The sequence below is a fragment of the Choloepus didactylus genome, chromosome 1 (genome assembly GCF_015220235.1).
Source record: "Choloepus didactylus isolate mChoDid1 chromosome 1, mChoDid1.pri, whole genome shotgun sequence".
Lineage (NCBI taxonomy): Eukaryota > Metazoa > Chordata > Mammalia > Pilosa > Megalonychidae > Choloepus > Choloepus didactylus.
In genome coordinates, this window is record NC_051307.1 from 206,038,371 (window position 1) to 206,056,273 (window position 17,903).

Here is a 17,903-nt window from a genome sequence, read left to right on the forward strand (position 1 = left end):
GTCTTCCTTTTTAATCAGTATGAAGAGGACTGCTAGTTTGAGCATTCAAAAATATCAGTGGCCCTGTGTGTTAAAAGAAACTCAATTGAACAAGGCTTGAAAAAAAAGATCTCAAGGAAAAGCCTGGGGCCCAGGGCCAGCAAGAAACTACTGAGACAGAACATTCATAAATCTGCAGTGAGAACAAAACCCATAATGTAATTTTCTTCCATTAAAACAAAGTGATTCAGTTCTACAACTCACTGACAAGCTTCAGAAAAATCTGCTAACAGAAGATCAGAAGACGTAAAAACAGGAGTGATTCCCCTTTTAAAGAAGGCCATCATCAAGAAAGAGGCAGCCAAGCAGTTTCTAATAAAATAAACATATACCCAACCTATGTCCCAGCAATTCCACTACTAGGTATACATCCAACAGAAATGAATGCACGTGTTCACAAAAACACTTGTACAAAAACATTCCCAGTAGTTTTATTCCTAACAGTTAAAATAGGAGAAAGGATAAACTAACCATGATTCATCCTTACAAAGGAATATTTTCCAGCAATAAGAGGGGAAAAAACTATTGAACCATGCAAAAACATGGCTGAATCTCAAAAACCTTGTGTTGAAGGGAAGACAAGCACAAACATGTATCTGCTGTATGATTTCATTTATACGAATTCTTTTTAAAAACAGAACTAATCTATGGTGATAGAAATCAGAATAGTAGTTGTCTTTGAGTTGGTGGGGAGCAGTTGCCTAGAAAGGGTCATGAGAACTTTCTAAGGTGATGGACACGTTCTATATCTTAATCTGGATGGTGGTCACCTAGGTGAATAAATCTGCCAAAACTCATCAAACTATGCTCTTAAAAGTACAGCATTTTACTTTCTGTAAATTATACCTCAACAAAGAAAAAAACTAATAAACTAATTGAAGTTCTGGAGTCTCAGAGTCTGGAACTCATTCACGATTTATGAAAGTTGTTTAATATAAAAGAGCCCCATGCTACAGGGACCCTCAGTTTTATTACAAAGTGAAAACTATCAGGGCAGCCTGATACCCAACAAAAAAGTATTTTCCATGGCCCTCTCTTGGAGTCCACAATCTACCACGTGACATTTCAGTTCTTCAGGCTGCTGCCAAAAGTACTTGGCCTCCCTGCCCCAGCTGAAGGAAGACTCAGTAGAGGAAGCAGGGACCAGACTCTGGCCCTGAATGGCTCAGGGCTATGCTCAGTGTGCTTCCTGCTTCTCTCCATCCTCCCCTCTTTGGCAGATGCGGAGAAGAATAGGATCTTCTCTCATAACCTGCACCTCTCACCTGATAACTGAAAGCTAATGGCATGTGTGGCTCCATCCGAAGGTGTGGTAGTGACCTGCTGTAAAACATGGAGAAAACAAATCCTTACAATGAAACAATGAGTCAAATATAAGGATGCTCTGAGTCAATTTTGGGAAAAGATGTTGAAACTGGAGAATTCAAGGAAGGAAACTTAAACTGTGGACTGAATTGAGAAGACAGAAAGGAAAAAAAGATTTTAAAAAGTAAAAGAAAGGGGCAAGAGAGAAGCACCAAAGGGACAAAATTTGAGAAATCTTAGTGAAATTCAGTGAATGTCTGTGGAGGACTTCTGAGAGCACTCATAAAACACTTAATTGTATATATAGTGCTAATCCCAAACAATGCAAAGTAGAACCACAATACTACATAAAAGCCTGTCTAGGCTGTGTCCAAGTCCCACTCTTGAAGAGGGCCAGCAGAGGACACAGGATCTGAGAAGCCAATACAGGTCACAGGCAAGTCCACTTAAAGGGTGACGACAAAGACAAACACACAACTGGGGGAAACTGAGGACATCAGTGCTGCAAGTTCCGCTTTCAAAACTAAGGTCTCCACTTTATTTAGGGCTGTCATGGAAATATGCCCTTCTCTTCTGATTAATCCAGGAAGACTTTCTGGACAAAGTCAAGTTTTGTGAAATATTTAAGAAACCAAAAAAGAGGTGGGGGCTGCAGGGTGGTGTGGTGTATTACACTTTCTGGTAAAGGAAAAGCATTCAGATATGCAGCACTAGTCTAAAGAGTCAGGAGTAGGGTGAGGAGATGAGAGGTGGTGTGAAGACCAGGAAAGGAAGGCCAGCTGCAACCGGGGGGAAGGCGCTGCCCCTGCCAAGAAAACACCATGGGCTTTACCAAGCTGGAGGTTTAGTCCAAATGAGAGGTAGCTACAAAGAAGAGAAAAATGTTAGAAGACTTCCTAGGGCAGTGATACTGGGTCAGGCAAGAGACAACAACTGTTCTGAAGATCCTACAATGACACACCAAGTCACAGGTTCTTTTAAGAGATGAGAAGCCAGAATCATTCTTGAGACTCAACTTTCTAACAATGAGACTGGGAGAGCATTGTTTTGATTCTAAAATTATTTATGATTCTGAATTAAACCATTAGGGACAGAACATATTACTTTAGAACTCAACTAACACTGGCTCTTTTAATCGATAAATCTATTATCAACACTCAATTGACATCAGCAGCTCACTGGAATACAAGGACTATACAATTACAATAATTTGCTTATATCTCTTCTATGATTACTCTACCAGGTAAACATCTGTTGGCACACCCCTATAACCACCACAATGTCCTGTGATTACGTTACATTAAAGGTTATTCCTTGATGACTGCCTTTCTAAAGGGGTAAAGCTGCTACGAAAAAGCTGGACCTCTGATCTCTGAACATAAACTTACTAACGGCTTCCTAGTAAGGCCTCCCTGCAGTTTGCCTGATTGAAATGTACTTCTCAAAGCACAAGCCCTAGGGGTCTGCAAATCGCTTCAATGGTTTCACAGCAGTTCTCCAAACTTAATGATCTTTGCTGTAGTGTAGAAACTTAGCCCATCTTTCCCTAATACCAAAAGTTTGGACCCCATTTTAGGGGAGACAAGCATGCTAATGCACTTGTACAGTGGCATTTGACAAAGCTCTTTACATTGAGATAGAGCAGCAGAAAAAAATCTTCAGGATTCTTGTTCTAGTGACCTGAGAAATTAAAAACATTTTTGCTAGCCCAAGATGAAATACTGCAAGTGGACTGCCAGCCTATGGCCCAGTGCAACTTGAAATTGGTAAAGTCCCCATGGCCTAGTTTTTGGGCCATGTTGTAAAGCTAGTGCTGCGAGACACCCACTAGCCTGGACACCAGGTGTTTAAAAATTTGACCCATGCAATACTTTTCTCCTTTAAAACTAAGAGTCACAGGATTAAATATACCATTTTATTTGCCAAGTTCAAATTTATTCTCTGCAAATGGCTCTGGGTTATCCTTCAGAGGCTTTTACGAATCAGGCAGTGAGATTTATGTGGCATTTACTGTCTTCAGATGTGTTTAGTACCAAGCAGAGACTCATTAGTGGTTGCTCTCTGCCTACCTCCCGCACCCCAGCAGGAGTCCAGGAAAGCACTTGGCAAAATACATTTTAGGCCTGAGAAGAAAGCTAATGGCGGCGAGGATTCACAACTTCTCCAGGTGAGGTTGGGGAGCTGCACAACCTAGTTACTATCAATGTATACTTAGAAAAACACTCCTAAATCACACTGAGAACCAGATTAGCTCATTTGACATAGTGTGCATAAACTTCTCCAAGTGAGGTTGGGGAACGGCACAGCTCCCCACCACACCCTGAGCGCGTGCCTGACTTTGTAGGAGGGGAACAGTCCCATGGCCCCAGCCACCAGGCAATTTCCCCTCCAATGAAACAGATTTCAGCTGTGTATGCAGAAGTTCTTGAATTTCACAAGATTTTTCTATTTCTGTTCAGAAATAAGAACAAACACAACAAAAATCTGTACATACCTGATCCTGCACTAAGCATGGCCCCTCCATAGATATCCAAAGCCAGCTGAGCATAAGCAAAGCCAAAAACAGTGATGATTAGGCCAGCCAGCAGGGCCAGCTTGAGTAGGGACTCCAAAACCACAGCAGCCACAGCAACATCCTCCTGGGGCCAGAAGGAAAGGGAAGGAAGTTGGATGAATCATGAGTTAAAGAAAAATTTCACATCTGGCCTTTCCTCATTATTTTACAGATCACTCTTAAAAATGGGTGAGGGGCATCACTGCTTTTCTGTAAACTGTGCTTGTTTCTATGTCAACTAGCAAATGAAGGAAAAAAGATAATGGGGGTCTCCTTAGGTAACAATGGAGAGGTTTGGTTTTTAACTAATTTAGGGTAAATTACTTCGAATGTTGCTTAGGAAACACTCAATTCCCCCTCTAATATTTATTCTTTTTTTTTTCTTCTGATATTTATTCTTAAATGGGCAGCAAGTTTTTATATATGCTAGTTAGCTCTGTCAGTTTGTTTCTCCTTAGAAATATCTCAAAATTCTGATGTTACTATCAATGTATACTTAGGAAAATACTGCTAAATCACACTGAGAACCAGATTAGCTGATTTTGACATAGTATGCATAAACTATACTTTGCAAAAATGTCTTTTAAGAGATGGAAGAGTCTGATCTAGATTGCTTTCAATTCTAAGTTGTTAGGCACTTTCAACGGTTTTGGAAAAAGTGAGAAGTTTCTACAACCAAATACTCCTGGTGAATATATAGCCCTGGGCATATCACAACACTTAGAAGCTTAAACAATTGGCATAGTAAGTGAAACCACAGGACCTTTTCCTTTCCTCCCCTTCTCTAGCCAGTTTACCTTTCTCCAACCTCTGCATCCTTTGGCTCACCCTGAGAGTTTTAGAGAATCTGATGAAGGATGGCAACCCCATTCTTCTGCCTAAAATGCAACCACGGGAGGACACCTGCACTGCACTGGGGATAGCCATAGAGGCAAATTGCCAAGAAAGAAGTTCTGAGAGGCCTGGGTCAAGAACAAGGTCACAAAGAAGGACAAAGGGTAAGAAGGAATGGTCAGCAGGGGAAAAGGGAGAAGGCCATGAAAGAATAAGTGAGCACTGGGTCCTAACACCACTCAGGATGTGACAGAAGAATGAAAGCTAGAAGAATATTTCAACTCAGACAATAGGGAAACAGACTGTTCCACATATCTTTTCATCTTGCAATGAGAGAGAGAATTCACTTGAGAGATGATGGTATAAGAACCAAGACTACCTGCTTCTGAAGTGAGGCATCCTTTTCCCTCTCCAGCACCTTAGCAAAGAATATATAAAAACTTTCCTCTATTGGCTGGAAAATTAATCTGGCCACAAGGGAGCCAAGATTATTCACTATATCATACACACCTACAAAACAAAACAAAAAAAGAAACAATAATCATTCTGGTTTTTCTGCTTTAAATTTCTCACTATTAAATAATTTTTTCTGATTTAATTTTTTTAACTTTTTGAGGTAATTGTAGATTCACATGCAGTTGTAAGAAACAATAGAGAGATCCATGTACCCTTTCCCTGTTGGTAACATCTGCAAAACTATAGTACATTATCACAACCAGGATACTGACATTGCCACAGTCAGGATAGAACATTTCCATCACCAGAAGAATCCACAATACTTTTTATAAAAGTCATTAAAGCAAAGTCGACTTTTTTTCCTATTTTCATTTCTACTACTTTGGGATTACATTTTTTTTTAAAGTGAAAAAAAATATTGAGAGAGACCTATCTAGCTATACAAACATTGGTGGATTTTACTTTGTGGCTATGCTTGTGATCTCCCCTCTCCTAGCATCTCCTTACCTCCCTAAGGTGAGCACCAGAATTCTGTAGGAAGCAGAGTAGAGGACAGGGGATCTCAACAGAAAACCTGTCACCCAAGTCATATTATAGGTGATGCACAGTGCACTGTGTATACATTTACAAAGACCTTCAGGAACAGAAAGGTTCATTTCCATTACATGTATCAACGTACAGAGAAAAATATTAGGAAGTACCTATTATAGTATTCACCTTTAATTAAAACACTAGAGAATTTCATCTTACCCTGATCACCAAAATTTAACACGTTCAAAAATGTCATTACATATCGCTCACCTATAAAGGGAAAAGCAAAATAGTTAGCATTTCAAATGCATATTAATTTCTTGTTTCCTTTTCTCTATCAACTTTTTCAGTTGACAAATATTCTCAAGGAAGAAAAACTGATCTGTTAATGATACATTCTTTGTTCTTACGTTGATTTCAAATAATCTCAAAATAAAAACATTTTAGAAAATGGTGGGGATTTATTGACAACAAATCTCCAAACCAGTTAAATAAATAAAAATAAAAAACACAAAACACAATAGAACCAGCCTAACAAAGAAAAAAGAAAAGAAAAAAGTACGGGGGTGGGGGTAGTTTACTGAAATGTTAATAATGAAAATGATCATCCAAAGTTTTAAAGGAGGTCAGATAATCTGAGTGTAAATTATGTGATATGAAAGGGCCACGATTATGTGCACACGCCTGTCCAAAGGTTCCTCCTGGAGCGGACAGATCTTCCAGGAGACTGGCTCAGCTCTGGAGCCCAAGTTCATGATTCAAATCTGACACATTCTGATGCCTGCAAGATGGAAAGACCAGTCCAGAGCCCCATGCCCTCTGGCTTCCATGAATTGTGCAATATTCCTATTATCCCTGAGGGAAAAGCATGTCAACCACTATGGAGATGGAGTCCACAGCCCAACAGAACAAATTCTCCCTCCTAGCAAGGTCCTCAATCATTTTAGTGGAAGGAAAGCATTAAGAGGTGAGAAGCAGTGATAATCGTCTCACTTCACTCTCTTCTTAGTCCCTGCCTCCTCACAATCTCCCTGTCACTAGTCTGTAGCAGGGACCTCTGCAGGTCCTCCCACACTACTGCACTATGCCCCTGTATCTCTACATCTGGGCTTCCCCCAGCTCTGATCTATCCTCACTGCTAACGACTCCACCTTTTGCAAATACAGATCTGATTAGGTCAACCCCTGCTTTCACACCTTTAAATGGTGCTTTAGTGTTTACAAAAAGTCCAGGCTCCTTAATTCTGCACATGAGGCCTTTTAAACACTGACCCTAAGATCACTCCCTTCACCAACTTAGACCCACCTCCCACCATCACATGTCATCCTCCACTGCACTCTACCAGGTTTTATCCCCTCCAGCTACTCTGAGTCAGTCTGGGCCCAATCATGCTCTGCCCCTCTCTAACCCCCTTGGTGTTCTCATCACCTAAAACAGTTTTTCTACAGGGATCTCCCTGTCTTCTGACAAAATAGATTTCTCCTTCCCACATTCTGTAAGCTGCCTGAGGGCAGAAATGATGTCTGGGTCTTCTCTGTGTCCCTGGCTTCTAACAGAGTTCCAGGAAATGAGAGGGCTTCAAGGGACATCTGGTGAATAAGTTAATGTTTCCGAATACACTCCTTACAGCTTTGTATTGGAGTTAACCACGCAAAGGTCTAGGTCTTTCATGAGAGACTGAAGTCCTGAGGCCAGAGCTTGTGACTCATTCATCTCCTTATCCTCAGTGGCTGGCACACAGAGTTCTGTAAATGCAGGAGCAGGAGATAACAGTATGTATATGTTTGCTACTACAAAGGATGACTTCAACCTTTTGGAGTTGTAGGTTTTAGAAATAAAAAGAATCTAGGAGTCTCCAGTCAGGCTACTTCCTTATTTCACAACTGAGGAGACAGAGGCCATGACAGGCTGGCCAGCACCAGGCCCATTCCTAATGGCCTTCAGCCAGTCAGGCAGCCAGGCCTAGCTTAGTAGGCTTTAGTGTGTGGCTAACTTAAACCTGCTGTCACAAACACATGTCTAGCAATTGCAATCCAGACAACAGTTTAGGGTCATTGCTTGGACTGGATCCATTCCCTCAAACCCATTAGAACTGCTCTTAAAACTTTGGGAAGAAAAAAAGTGCATGTAAGCAACAGTCCTTTCCAAAACTCCTTTCAATGATCTTCATGTTTTAACAATAATGTGAACTACCACAATATAAAACTTCACTACAGTTACCTTCTATTATTGCTTTTCTTACTCTGTTTATCAACAAATAATTACTGAATTCCTGCCATGTGCCAGGCGGCCCCAGGCAGAGTGCTGGGGACACAGCAGTGAAAGGCACACCCTCTGCGCTCAAGGCACCTTCACTGCGCTCTTACTTCCCCCAGAGGACCTGAGACCATTTCCACTTTTTTAATGGCGACATTATTGGCTCAGACTGGAAACACACATTCTAAAAGCTCAGAGAGCCCTCAGGTTCCTCCTAGTCCAATTCCTCAGCAGCAGACAGGGAAGGCGAGGCATAGGGGGAATTACTTTCCCTTGGACAAAAAACTAACAACAACAAAAAAGGAAAATACCAATGTAATTATAATGATGATTGTATCAGGGTGCTAGGATTATGGAAAGCTTTTTCTTTTTTCTATTTTATTAAATTTTGATAATAGAGTTGTACTACCTTTATAGTTAACAGATAATTTTTTTAATTTAAAAATATGTACAGTAATAGACATGTAGATGTACAGACACATGAAATTTATAAATACAGAGAAACTATCTTCAGCAGTTTATGGCCAACTCAAATCTCATTCTTGGACCTGAAGCTGGACATAAATAAACAACACACATACATACAAAAACTAGTTGGACTTCCAGCTCCTTGCTGGCCCTCAGTATCAGGTACTCTGTCACTGTTAGACTGCAAGGACAAGGGCTTAAGAAGCCTGAAGGCTGACCAAACTATAAGAGACAAATTTTGTTTGAAAAAATGAAGTGGTAATAACATAGTTGTTTAAAAAGTTGAAAAAAAGAAGAAGATATATAAAAAGTTATGAAAGGAGAATGATATCATGGATAGTTTTCTCCATTTTCCAAATTTTCTATAACTGGATATAATACTTTTACAATAAATATATTAACAGAGATATAACGAGGTTTTGGAGTAAGACTTAGATTCAAATTAAGCTATTATTACTCCTTACTGTAGGACCCTGAAGAATGTAGACATTGTTTCCTCGTTCATAATAAATGGGGACAGTATCTTTCTTACAAAGCTGTGGAAAGACTTAAATTAGACAACATAATAAAGCATAAAACTAAATAAATGTCAGTTTCCCTCCCCTTATTGCAAAAACTCCCATTTCTCAGGTTCCTTGGCCCGGGGGCCCTAGACAGCAGGTGCTACGGATCCAAGTAATTAGTCCTATGAAGCCCCCTGTCCATACTATGGTTTCCTATCTGCTCAGAAAAACCTCATGAGACCTTTTACTTACCTTCTGTCAAAATTTGTTTCAAGAAAGACTGTTTGAAAAAACTCCAAGTCAATTTAGCCTCTTTCCAATTTACAAAAGCCTAAAAGAGAAAACAAAGGAAAAAAAACTAAAAAGCCCAGGCATTTCAAGACTAAGAATACAATGCTGCAAGAGAACAAACTCATTTTGGTTCCTAAGCCCCAAGTTGGACCTGTCCCCACTAATTCATTATTTAATATTCAACACACAGAAGGCATTCAAAAACACTGGGAAAGAATTTACATTACTAAACATGAAGGCAAAGTCTTTAGGCATAAGAACCTCCCTGAAAGAGGCCTGCCCCAAGATCCATACATGAAGACCCCTAAAGAACTGCTGCTGTCCCCTTAGAGACCTGGACAGTAAACTGACCACATCTAACACATACAGCTCATAGTCAGTTCTTTCTTTAAAAAACATCTGAAGCACCCCAAGCAGAACAAATATCTGTTTCATACATACTACATCTTAATGCAATATTCAGCTATCCAGGGCAAAGCATTTGAACTTTGCTTGTATATTTCAAAAGAAATTCAGCCTTTCCAGTTCCATTTAACCACTGAGAACTGGTCTGACAGGAAAGAAAAAACAAGAAAACTTCTAACATGGCGCCTCCCAAATTCCCAAGAGACACTAAACTGTCCAATTCCTAAGCAGAAGAGGGTAAGAAGAAAGCAAAGTGCTTAGGTAAGGCAGAGATCAACCTGCAAGAAGCAGGCATCCTCAAAGCCAGAGAGCTGACCACAAAATGGAGGAGTGGGGCAGCAGCTGGATGTCAGTGCCCCCAGCCCCAGTTCCCTCTAGGGCCCCTCCATCATGCAGACATCCTGTGATCCCGGAATGTTCAGTCCAGATGTTAAATTCTTAATCCCAGGGTACCCGCATTTCATAAAGGTCCGATTAACCCAAACTGATACTTCTGAATGGTGAGATTTCAGGGGCCTCTTTGGGAGAGGAGTGGCTTCCAGGCACTTTCAAACTGAATTGCAAAGGCCAAGCCCACTCCACCTCTCCAAAAGGTCGGCCTTAGCTGTGTTTCTCAATTGTAGAACCTGCCCAAGTCACATGGGCTCCTGGTCTTACCTTTCTTTCCAAAAGAAATATGATCAGGCCACATATGTAATTTAAAATTTTCCAGTAGCCACAGTGGACAGTAAAAATTAACAGATAAAATTAGTTTCATTTAACCAAAATATCATCATTTCAACATGCAATCAATGTAAGAAAAATATTGAGGCATTTTACATTCTTTTTTTTATACTAAGTCTTTGAAATCAGGTGTGTGTTTTGCACTTACAGCACATCTCAATTCAGACTAGCCACATTCCAAGTACTCTATAGCCATATGTGGCTAGTGGTTACCATTTAGAACAGGACAAATATAGACCACCCTTTAAAGCAAGGATCATTTCAAGCCCCATGAATCTCTTCACTCCTTGGTTTCTGAACCATTCTTCCAGACAACCAACTTCCCAAACTACTCTGTTTTGAGGGCATCAGTGAACCCGAAGCAGATGTCAGGGGTAGATCTAGCTCAGGAGTAAATCTTCCCTAATGAGAAAGAAATTTGGCCACAAGGTAAGACCATCTCCTTTCTCCAGAACAAAGAGCATCAGACTACTCATCACCACTAGGGGGCACTGTGGACCATGTTACCCTCAGACGCTGACTCACCACACAGCTTTCAGAGAGATGTGATCACAGCACCTTCTCTCTCACACATACACAACCCCATGGAACAGTAGTCCTCTGAGGGGACTGCACAGCGGTACCTGTGCTGTTTACAAAGGAAATGAAAAGCTGCAGTTCATCAGTAAGATTCTTGTGAAGCCTGCTTGCTGGTAGGTTGTGAATGGGTTTGGGAAGATGATTGAGCTGTTTAAAAAGTTCTTCGAAACCATGACAGTGTATCTGAGATAAAAGTTCATATTTGACGTTTCATTTCTCCTAACGCCTTCCATTTAAATGCACCTGAGGTTCAAAAGGAATAGCCACTCTGCTCACTATCTCCAAAATGCTCATTAAAGACATGGAGGCAGGAAGTCAGATCTGATATTGGGCTTCTTCTCAGAGGCATCTGTTAAGTGGTAGAAAAGAGGATGCACATTCTTTGGGCTTTTACCATTCTGCTCAGAGTGGATCTGTTACTTGGTATAGTCAAAAGAGGTCTATTTTACAAGAGTTAGATTGGTATTGATGAGCCAGTCTAAACAGCTATTGGTCCGGAATCCTCTGACCAACATGCCATTCTACCACCCTACTGTGTCAATGGAGAACTGAGGATTGGATAAAGAAAGGTGATGGTAAGTAACTTGAGAGAAGATCTAGAATCAGGTCAGAGACTTTTCATGCTTTAAACTGAGTCACTCTTCCACTTCCCAAACTTTTCTGACTCAGGATGATCCTTTCCACCACATCCTTACCCCAATGACCAGGAATCACCGGGAGGGAGCCTGAGGCCATGGTCCTGTCCTCTGACCTCCATCACCACCCCTACACTCCAACCTCTTCCTCTTGCTCCACCTATCTCAGTCACTGCAGGATTGTCATCTCTGCCCCATCCATCTCTTCATTTCCAAGCACCCTCACACAGTCCTCATTACTTCTCACCTGGATGACCACAACAGGCTCCTGATGAGCTTTTTGCTCCTAACCTTTTTTCTGACTCATCCCTGTCATTACAGAGTTTGGGCTTTGGAGTTAGAGATGCCGCGGCTCAAACTGCAACTCCATGACTTTTTAGTGCTAAAGTCATAGACAAGATTCTCAACTTGCTAAGCCTCAGTTCCTTATCTGCAAAATGGGATCTGCAAAAAGAAGGCTTACCTCATGAAGGTGGTGTCAGCATTGAACAAGTGAAAGTGAGACACTCAGTAAACCCGTAACAGATGATAAGTGCTCCTCAACACAGGGAATTAGATCCTGGCTCTGTTCAAAAACCTTTCATCAAACCTGAATTAAGTCCAAATCCCTCAGCATGGCACTGAGGCCAACACTACCTGGTCCACGCCCAGGAGGCCAGGTTTATCTTCCTCCACACTCTCTTTCCACCTTTGACTTCCTTTCTCTTTCCCAAGTGTCCAGGCAACTTAAATACCCTACTCATGTCTACATTCCCAATTCCAACTCAGTGATGGGCATATAATAGGCTCTGAACAAATTTCCTTCCCACAGCCACAAATGCCCATTCCCACCACACATACATATTTCACCTCTGCCACCCACATGTCAAGTGTAGCCCAAAGCAACTTCCTCCAGGAAACCTTCCTTGGTAGTCCCAGGTGGGATTCATTAGTTCTTCCTTCTGTGCTTCCATTTTGATAACACTAGACAAGTACACTATAGTTAGTTGAGTACACATCTTATCTCCCCACCAGAATGCAAATTCTGAGGGCAGTGACCCTACCCTGGTCATCTGTGACTCTACTCGCAGCACCTAGTACAGTGTGTAACATGCTTAATACATGCTTGTTGTGTCAAATTCCTCAGTTTTATTTAAGTATTAGCAAATCTTTCATATTAAATCACTAAGAAGGGTCAAAGGACATAAAAGGCAGCTATTATTTGAACTATCATTAATTTATTTTAAGAAGATCTAAAGAAGATGGAACTCTACAAGGGCAGAAGTAAAATCTCACAATTTGGCCAAATTGATCCTCAATGTAATTGTCTGACCAGCTTCAAATGAAATTAGAACTGGGTCCAAAACTGGCTGGATGATTCTGGCTTAGTCACTTAACTCCTCCGAACCTGTTTTCTCATCTGTAATACGGGGAAAACAGTATTTACCTCATGGGACAACTATGAGGATTAATCACAAAAATCCATGTAAACTGCTTGGTATAGTGCCTGGTACAGAGTACGTATTCAGTCTACGGCAGTTATAAATGGCCCTTTGTCAAAGGTTAAATGCTCTTATGAATCCACTGAAGTCTTCAGTGGGACCTCACAGGTTACACAGGCTATCTCACTTTAAAGGGGAGGAGGATCCTCAAGCCTGGAGACATCCTCCAGGCTTCAGACCCATACCTGCTGTCTCCCCAAGCCCAGAGAAAACTCCTTGGGGCCCAGGGACCACCTCTCATGCAGGTGTGTATCCTAGACAGCATCAAGCCTGGGGACAGGCTCTCAGTGTTTGTCAGTGGGAACAGTGCCACTGTGCATGACAGGCATGCACAACATTTTCTTGGCCAGGGCTTCCGTTTTAGCAGAATGAACGTGGATACTTTCAGGGCAGATAGCTAGATTAAACCACTGAACTCTCACACCAGCACCATTAGTGTTTACCTTGCAAGGATGTCCCAGCGGAGCTACTCTCAAAAGTAGCAGTGTGATGGTGGTGCTGGTATCAGCTGTCACTTACGGACACCCACTCTGTGCCAGGCCAAAATGATAAGTGCCTTACACACCCCATCTCAGGTGGCCCTCACAACATCCTTAGGAAGAAGGTATAATAATTATATCCCCATCTGATAGATAAAGAAATTGAGGTTCAGAGTTCTAAGCCCATCATATGGTTTAATAAATACTTGATAAAACTTTTCATTACCCTCTCTCTCTCTCTCCTTACTTGTACTAATGGTCCAAATGCTCCTTTCCAAAATGCTGCTGGGGTACAGGAGCTGGCCCAGTGTAAAAAGCAGGTCAGCCTTATTACAGGGGGCACTGGGGGGCACGCAGAGGAGGACAGACCTTTCTGCACTCTTGGAACTGCTATCGGGGCAGGCAGCAGAAGCTCCAGAAAAGAGAAGCAGTTTCCAGTCCTAACCATCTAAGCCTGCAGAATGAGGCAGAGTGCTACCCAAAATTTGTCATGCTGATTCAGGTTAAAGGTAAGATCTGGGTGATTAGAGTGGAGAACTCTTATTTAACAAATGAGAGCATATCTGCCTTTGTTATAAAATAGTTGTTTCTTCTTGAAAAGCTGTGTAACAGGATTCCAGAAATTCTAAAACTTGAATTCCAAATATTTAACTATTTTTTAAAGTCACCACAAAAGAGGAAGAAAGAGAAGTCCTCTCGAGTGAGGTCGCGGGCTCGGTGGCTGCGCAGCGTCGGCGGGAGCGCGGGCTGCGGAGAGGCGGGCGGGCCGGGCTCAGCGGAGCGCGGCGGCGGGAAGGCGGCGGTGGACGCGGGCGGCCTCGCGACCCAGCCCCGCATCGAGCCGGCTTCCGCGTCGCTCGCCCTCGCCGAGACCCCGGCCGAGTCCCCGGCCCGCACGCGCCGGTCTCCAAGGCCCAGGCCGCCGCCGCGGCCCGTCTGTCCGATTGTCTGTTCAGAAACACCTGCGTTTCTCCCAGTGGTTTGCAGACCTTGAAAGTGAAGTTCTTGAAATCATGAATCCTGTTTATAGCCCTGGATCTTCTGGGGTTCCCTATGCAAATGCCAAAGGAATTGGTTATCCAGCTGGTTTCCCCATGGGCTATGCAGCAGCAGCTCCTGCCTATTCTCCTAACATGTACCCGGGAGCAAACCCTACCTTCCAGACAGGTTACACTCCTGGCACACCTTACAAAGTGTCCTGTTCCCCCACCAGTGGGGCGGTGCCACCGTACTCCTCCTCCCCAAACCCCTACCAGACTGCTGTGTACCCCATGCGAAGTGCCTACCCCCAGCAGAGCCCGTATGCACAGCAAGGCACGTACTACACACAGCCCCTGTATGCAGCTCCCCCGCATGTCATCCACCACACCACGGTGGTGCAGCCCAATGGCATGCCGGCCACGGTGTACCCTGTGCCCATTCCCCCGCCCAGGGGCAACGGGGTCACCATGGGCATGGTGGCTGGGACCACCATGGCCATGTCAGCAGGCACTCTGCTGACTGCTCACTCCCCAACTCCTGTCGCCCCCCACCCAGTCACTGTGCCCACGTACCGGGCCCCAGGAACACCCACCTACAGCTACGTGCCCCCTCAGTGGTGATCACTCTGCAAAGGTCTGAGGATGGAGCTGTGCAGTCACATCACAGAGGTTTCACAGCTGGTGCTGCAGGCCTCGCGCCTCCAACCAGGACTCTCTTCTCAATGCTCTCGACACTTAGCTAAACACCATGATGTTCTGGCCCAGCAGGCCCAGCGCCGGTAGTCTTCAGCTAACTCTCTGGGTTGGTCTTACAGCAAATCCTGTTTTATGTGGACTGCCTGGCAACTTTTTAGCTAACTATAATGATAAAAAGGGAGTATTAATCTATTCTGAATCATATCTAGTTGAATGCATGTTTTAAAAAAAATACAAAAACAAAGCTTGCTCAATCTACCTGCAGTGACTGATGCAAAACCATCATATGCAAAATCCAAAGGAATGGAAAAGTATTTTACAACTTGTATCACTAATGCACTGTTGTAATGTATGCAAAGTCTTAAAGTTATAAGTGTAAAGTGAATTTCTTCATAGAGCATCTGACATGTCCTAGATAATTCTTCAGCCTCTTGGGGTTGATGTGGGTTGCCAGTTAGGAACTTGGACTTTTCATTTTAGCTGTGTGTTTCTTCCCATGACTGCACTGTGTAGGTCACAGGTGGTGATTGACACAGCCAGGTCAGTGGGCACTTCCTTTTCTTTCCAGTTAGGCCCGGGGGTCAGTGAACTGTGGACATTCTTAGAGATGGTAAGGAAATACTAGAGTTGTGTGGCCAGTACAGTTAGGGTAGCAGGTGGTTTGTGTATTAGCAAAACAGTTTTCTCCTGTCTAAAGTTTCATTACAAATCTATTACAAATTAGAGATGCTCTTTTATATGTCTTCATTGGAGAAGTCCTATGTAGACTTTATTATTTTCCTGCGATGGAAGGTAATGTGAAAGAGAAAACCACACTTGGAGGAGGTATTGGCCTCTGCTTTATTTAGCTTAGAAAATCATTCCAGTTTTCTTTTTTCCCCCTGAGAAATGTTTGAGTCTGCTGCAAACATATGTAAGCATCGCTGTCCCTCCCTGCCCCACCCCAAAGAAGGGCAAAGATTTCAGCTGTGTGTTTTGAAGCAAGTTGTATATTTAAGAATTATTAAAAGGGAACAGAACTTTATTTAAAATTCCTCATGTTTCTTGTAGCGTGGATTGTGCATACACTGTGGCAGGGCCGTGGATGGGTCTGACATGTGGGAGCCTGCAGTTCCTCCGGGCACTGTCTGTTTGACAGTGACTTGCCCTCTCAGACTAGCTGGAAGGTGCCCTAGAATGGGGCTGAGAGGAGGGTGAGGGTGGGGGTGGCATCTGTGGTCTGGGAGCCTCCTCTGCTGTCTGTTCAAGCAAGCGTGGACAGCAGAAAGGGCCAGCCAGCACTGGAATGCATTCACCTGCCCAGGCTACTATGGAAAGAATTTTGATTTTAAGATCTGAATATTGTATATAAGAAATCAGGAGTTTTTTTTTTTTTTCTTTTTTAACCTAAATATACCCGATTTGTAATGATGAAAAAAAAAAAAAAGAGAAGTCCTCTCAATGCCTTGCCTCAACTAAGTGCACCTCATTCAGCAAGCAAACAAGTACGGCTCAAAGGGAAAGTGGGTCAGTCCAGAACAGAGCTGTTCACAAAACATCTAAGCAGAGGCAGTGCAGTATAACTCATGTGCAACGCCAGTGCCATATAACAGCAGCACCAACCCCATGAGGGTCAGGAAATAAAAATCATATGGATTGAGAGTGAGGGTCAAGGAGTTGAGTAGAAAAAGATTATGCTTCACCCCCACATGTCAACATCTAGAATCCTCAATGGTCCAGATGGGAAAACAGACCCTCCGAAAGACTGGCCTGACACCTACATTAAGAAACTATGTAGAGGTGGCTCAAAGAGACACAGTTGAGACATAAGGAAAAGGAAATATAGAATGTAAGCATTGTATCATTGTTGACTCTCTTGTACTTCTTAGCTGTGCTTAATGGAATTACATAAAAGAATGTTTTTGTTCATGGGAAGCATATATGTGAATTATAGTGTATGTTCAAGGATGTGTGCAGCTAACTCTCATATGTTCAGAAGACAGAGCAATAGATGATGGATGATAGAAAGGGTGGGAGGGAAAGAAATAGCAATGTGACAGCACGTTAAAGTTGGTGGATTGAGCTATCAGGGGAGGGGGGTCAGAGTATGATGGAATTCTGTGTATGGGGCTAGTATTGTTTTTGCAACTATTTATGTAACTTTGAATTTATTTCAAAATTTAAAAAAAATTAAAAAAAAAAAAGGTAACCTGTGTAACCTTTACAAAAAAAAAGAAACTACGTAGAGTTCATCCCTGCTTTCTCAGCATACTGGAAAAAACCAGCCGACACAGTAGAACACAGACAGTAGAGCACACTGGTCAGAGCCTATGCTCTGCTGAGATTCAACCCACTCAGGCTCCCATTCTGACTCCAACCCTCACCTTGGTCAGGTATTTAATCACTAAACCCCAGTTCCTTAACCCCAAAATAGAAATAATGACAATTTCAGCCTTACAGGACTGTTTTAAACATTAAAAAGACAAGTCAAGCATTCAGCAAGTCAAGCAGAGTGGTTCTCAACCGGGGGCATCTGGCAATGTCTGCAGACAGTTTTGGTTGTCTACTGGTATATAGTGGGTAGAGGCCAAGGAATTCAGTAAACATGCTTCGATGTACAGGACAGTTCCCCTCACAACAAAGAATCATCCAGCCCAAAATGTCAATAGTGCCCAGACAGAAGCTTGGCCTAGTACATAGCAAGCACTC

The 17,903-nt window shown here is 42.6% G+C and overlaps 2 protein-coding genes across 2 annotated transcripts in view; one reads left to right on the forward strand and one right to left on the reverse strand.

The window, feature by feature from the left end:
• The window catches only part of RFT1 (RFT1 homolog), a 57,573-nt gene that overhangs the window by 28,302 nt on the left and 11,368 nt on the right, over positions 1-17,903 (reverse strand). Inside the window, exons 7-10 of the mRNA XM_037798241.1 lie at positions 9,199-9,277; positions 5,939-5,989; positions 5,112-5,242; positions 3,839-3,983 (exon numbers count right to left, since the gene is read on the reverse strand). Of these exons, the coding sequence (XP_037654169.1) occupies positions 3,839-3,983; positions 5,112-5,242; positions 5,939-5,989; positions 9,199-9,277 (406 nt within the window). The remainder of the gene's footprint in view (positions 1-3,838; positions 3,984-5,111; positions 5,243-5,938; positions 5,990-9,198; positions 9,278-17,903) is intronic.
• On the forward strand, positions 14,269-16,233 carry LOC119505456 (myelin-associated neurite-outgrowth inhibitor-like). Its single transcript, XM_037798252.1, has 2 exons — positions 14,269-14,473; positions 14,541-16,233. The coding sequence occupies exon 2, from the start codon at positions 14,553-14,555 to the stop codon at positions 15,138-15,140; it is 588 nt and encodes a 195-aa protein (XP_037654180.1). The 5' UTR covers positions 14,269-14,473; positions 14,541-14,552; the 3' UTR covers positions 15,141-16,233.

Bases quoted from the DNA above. Each gene is read 5' to 3' on its own strand.
- LOC119505456 (XM_037798252.1), top strand. From the start codon at position 14,553: ATGAATCCTGTTTATAGCCCTGGATCTTCTGGGGTTCCCTATGCAAAT.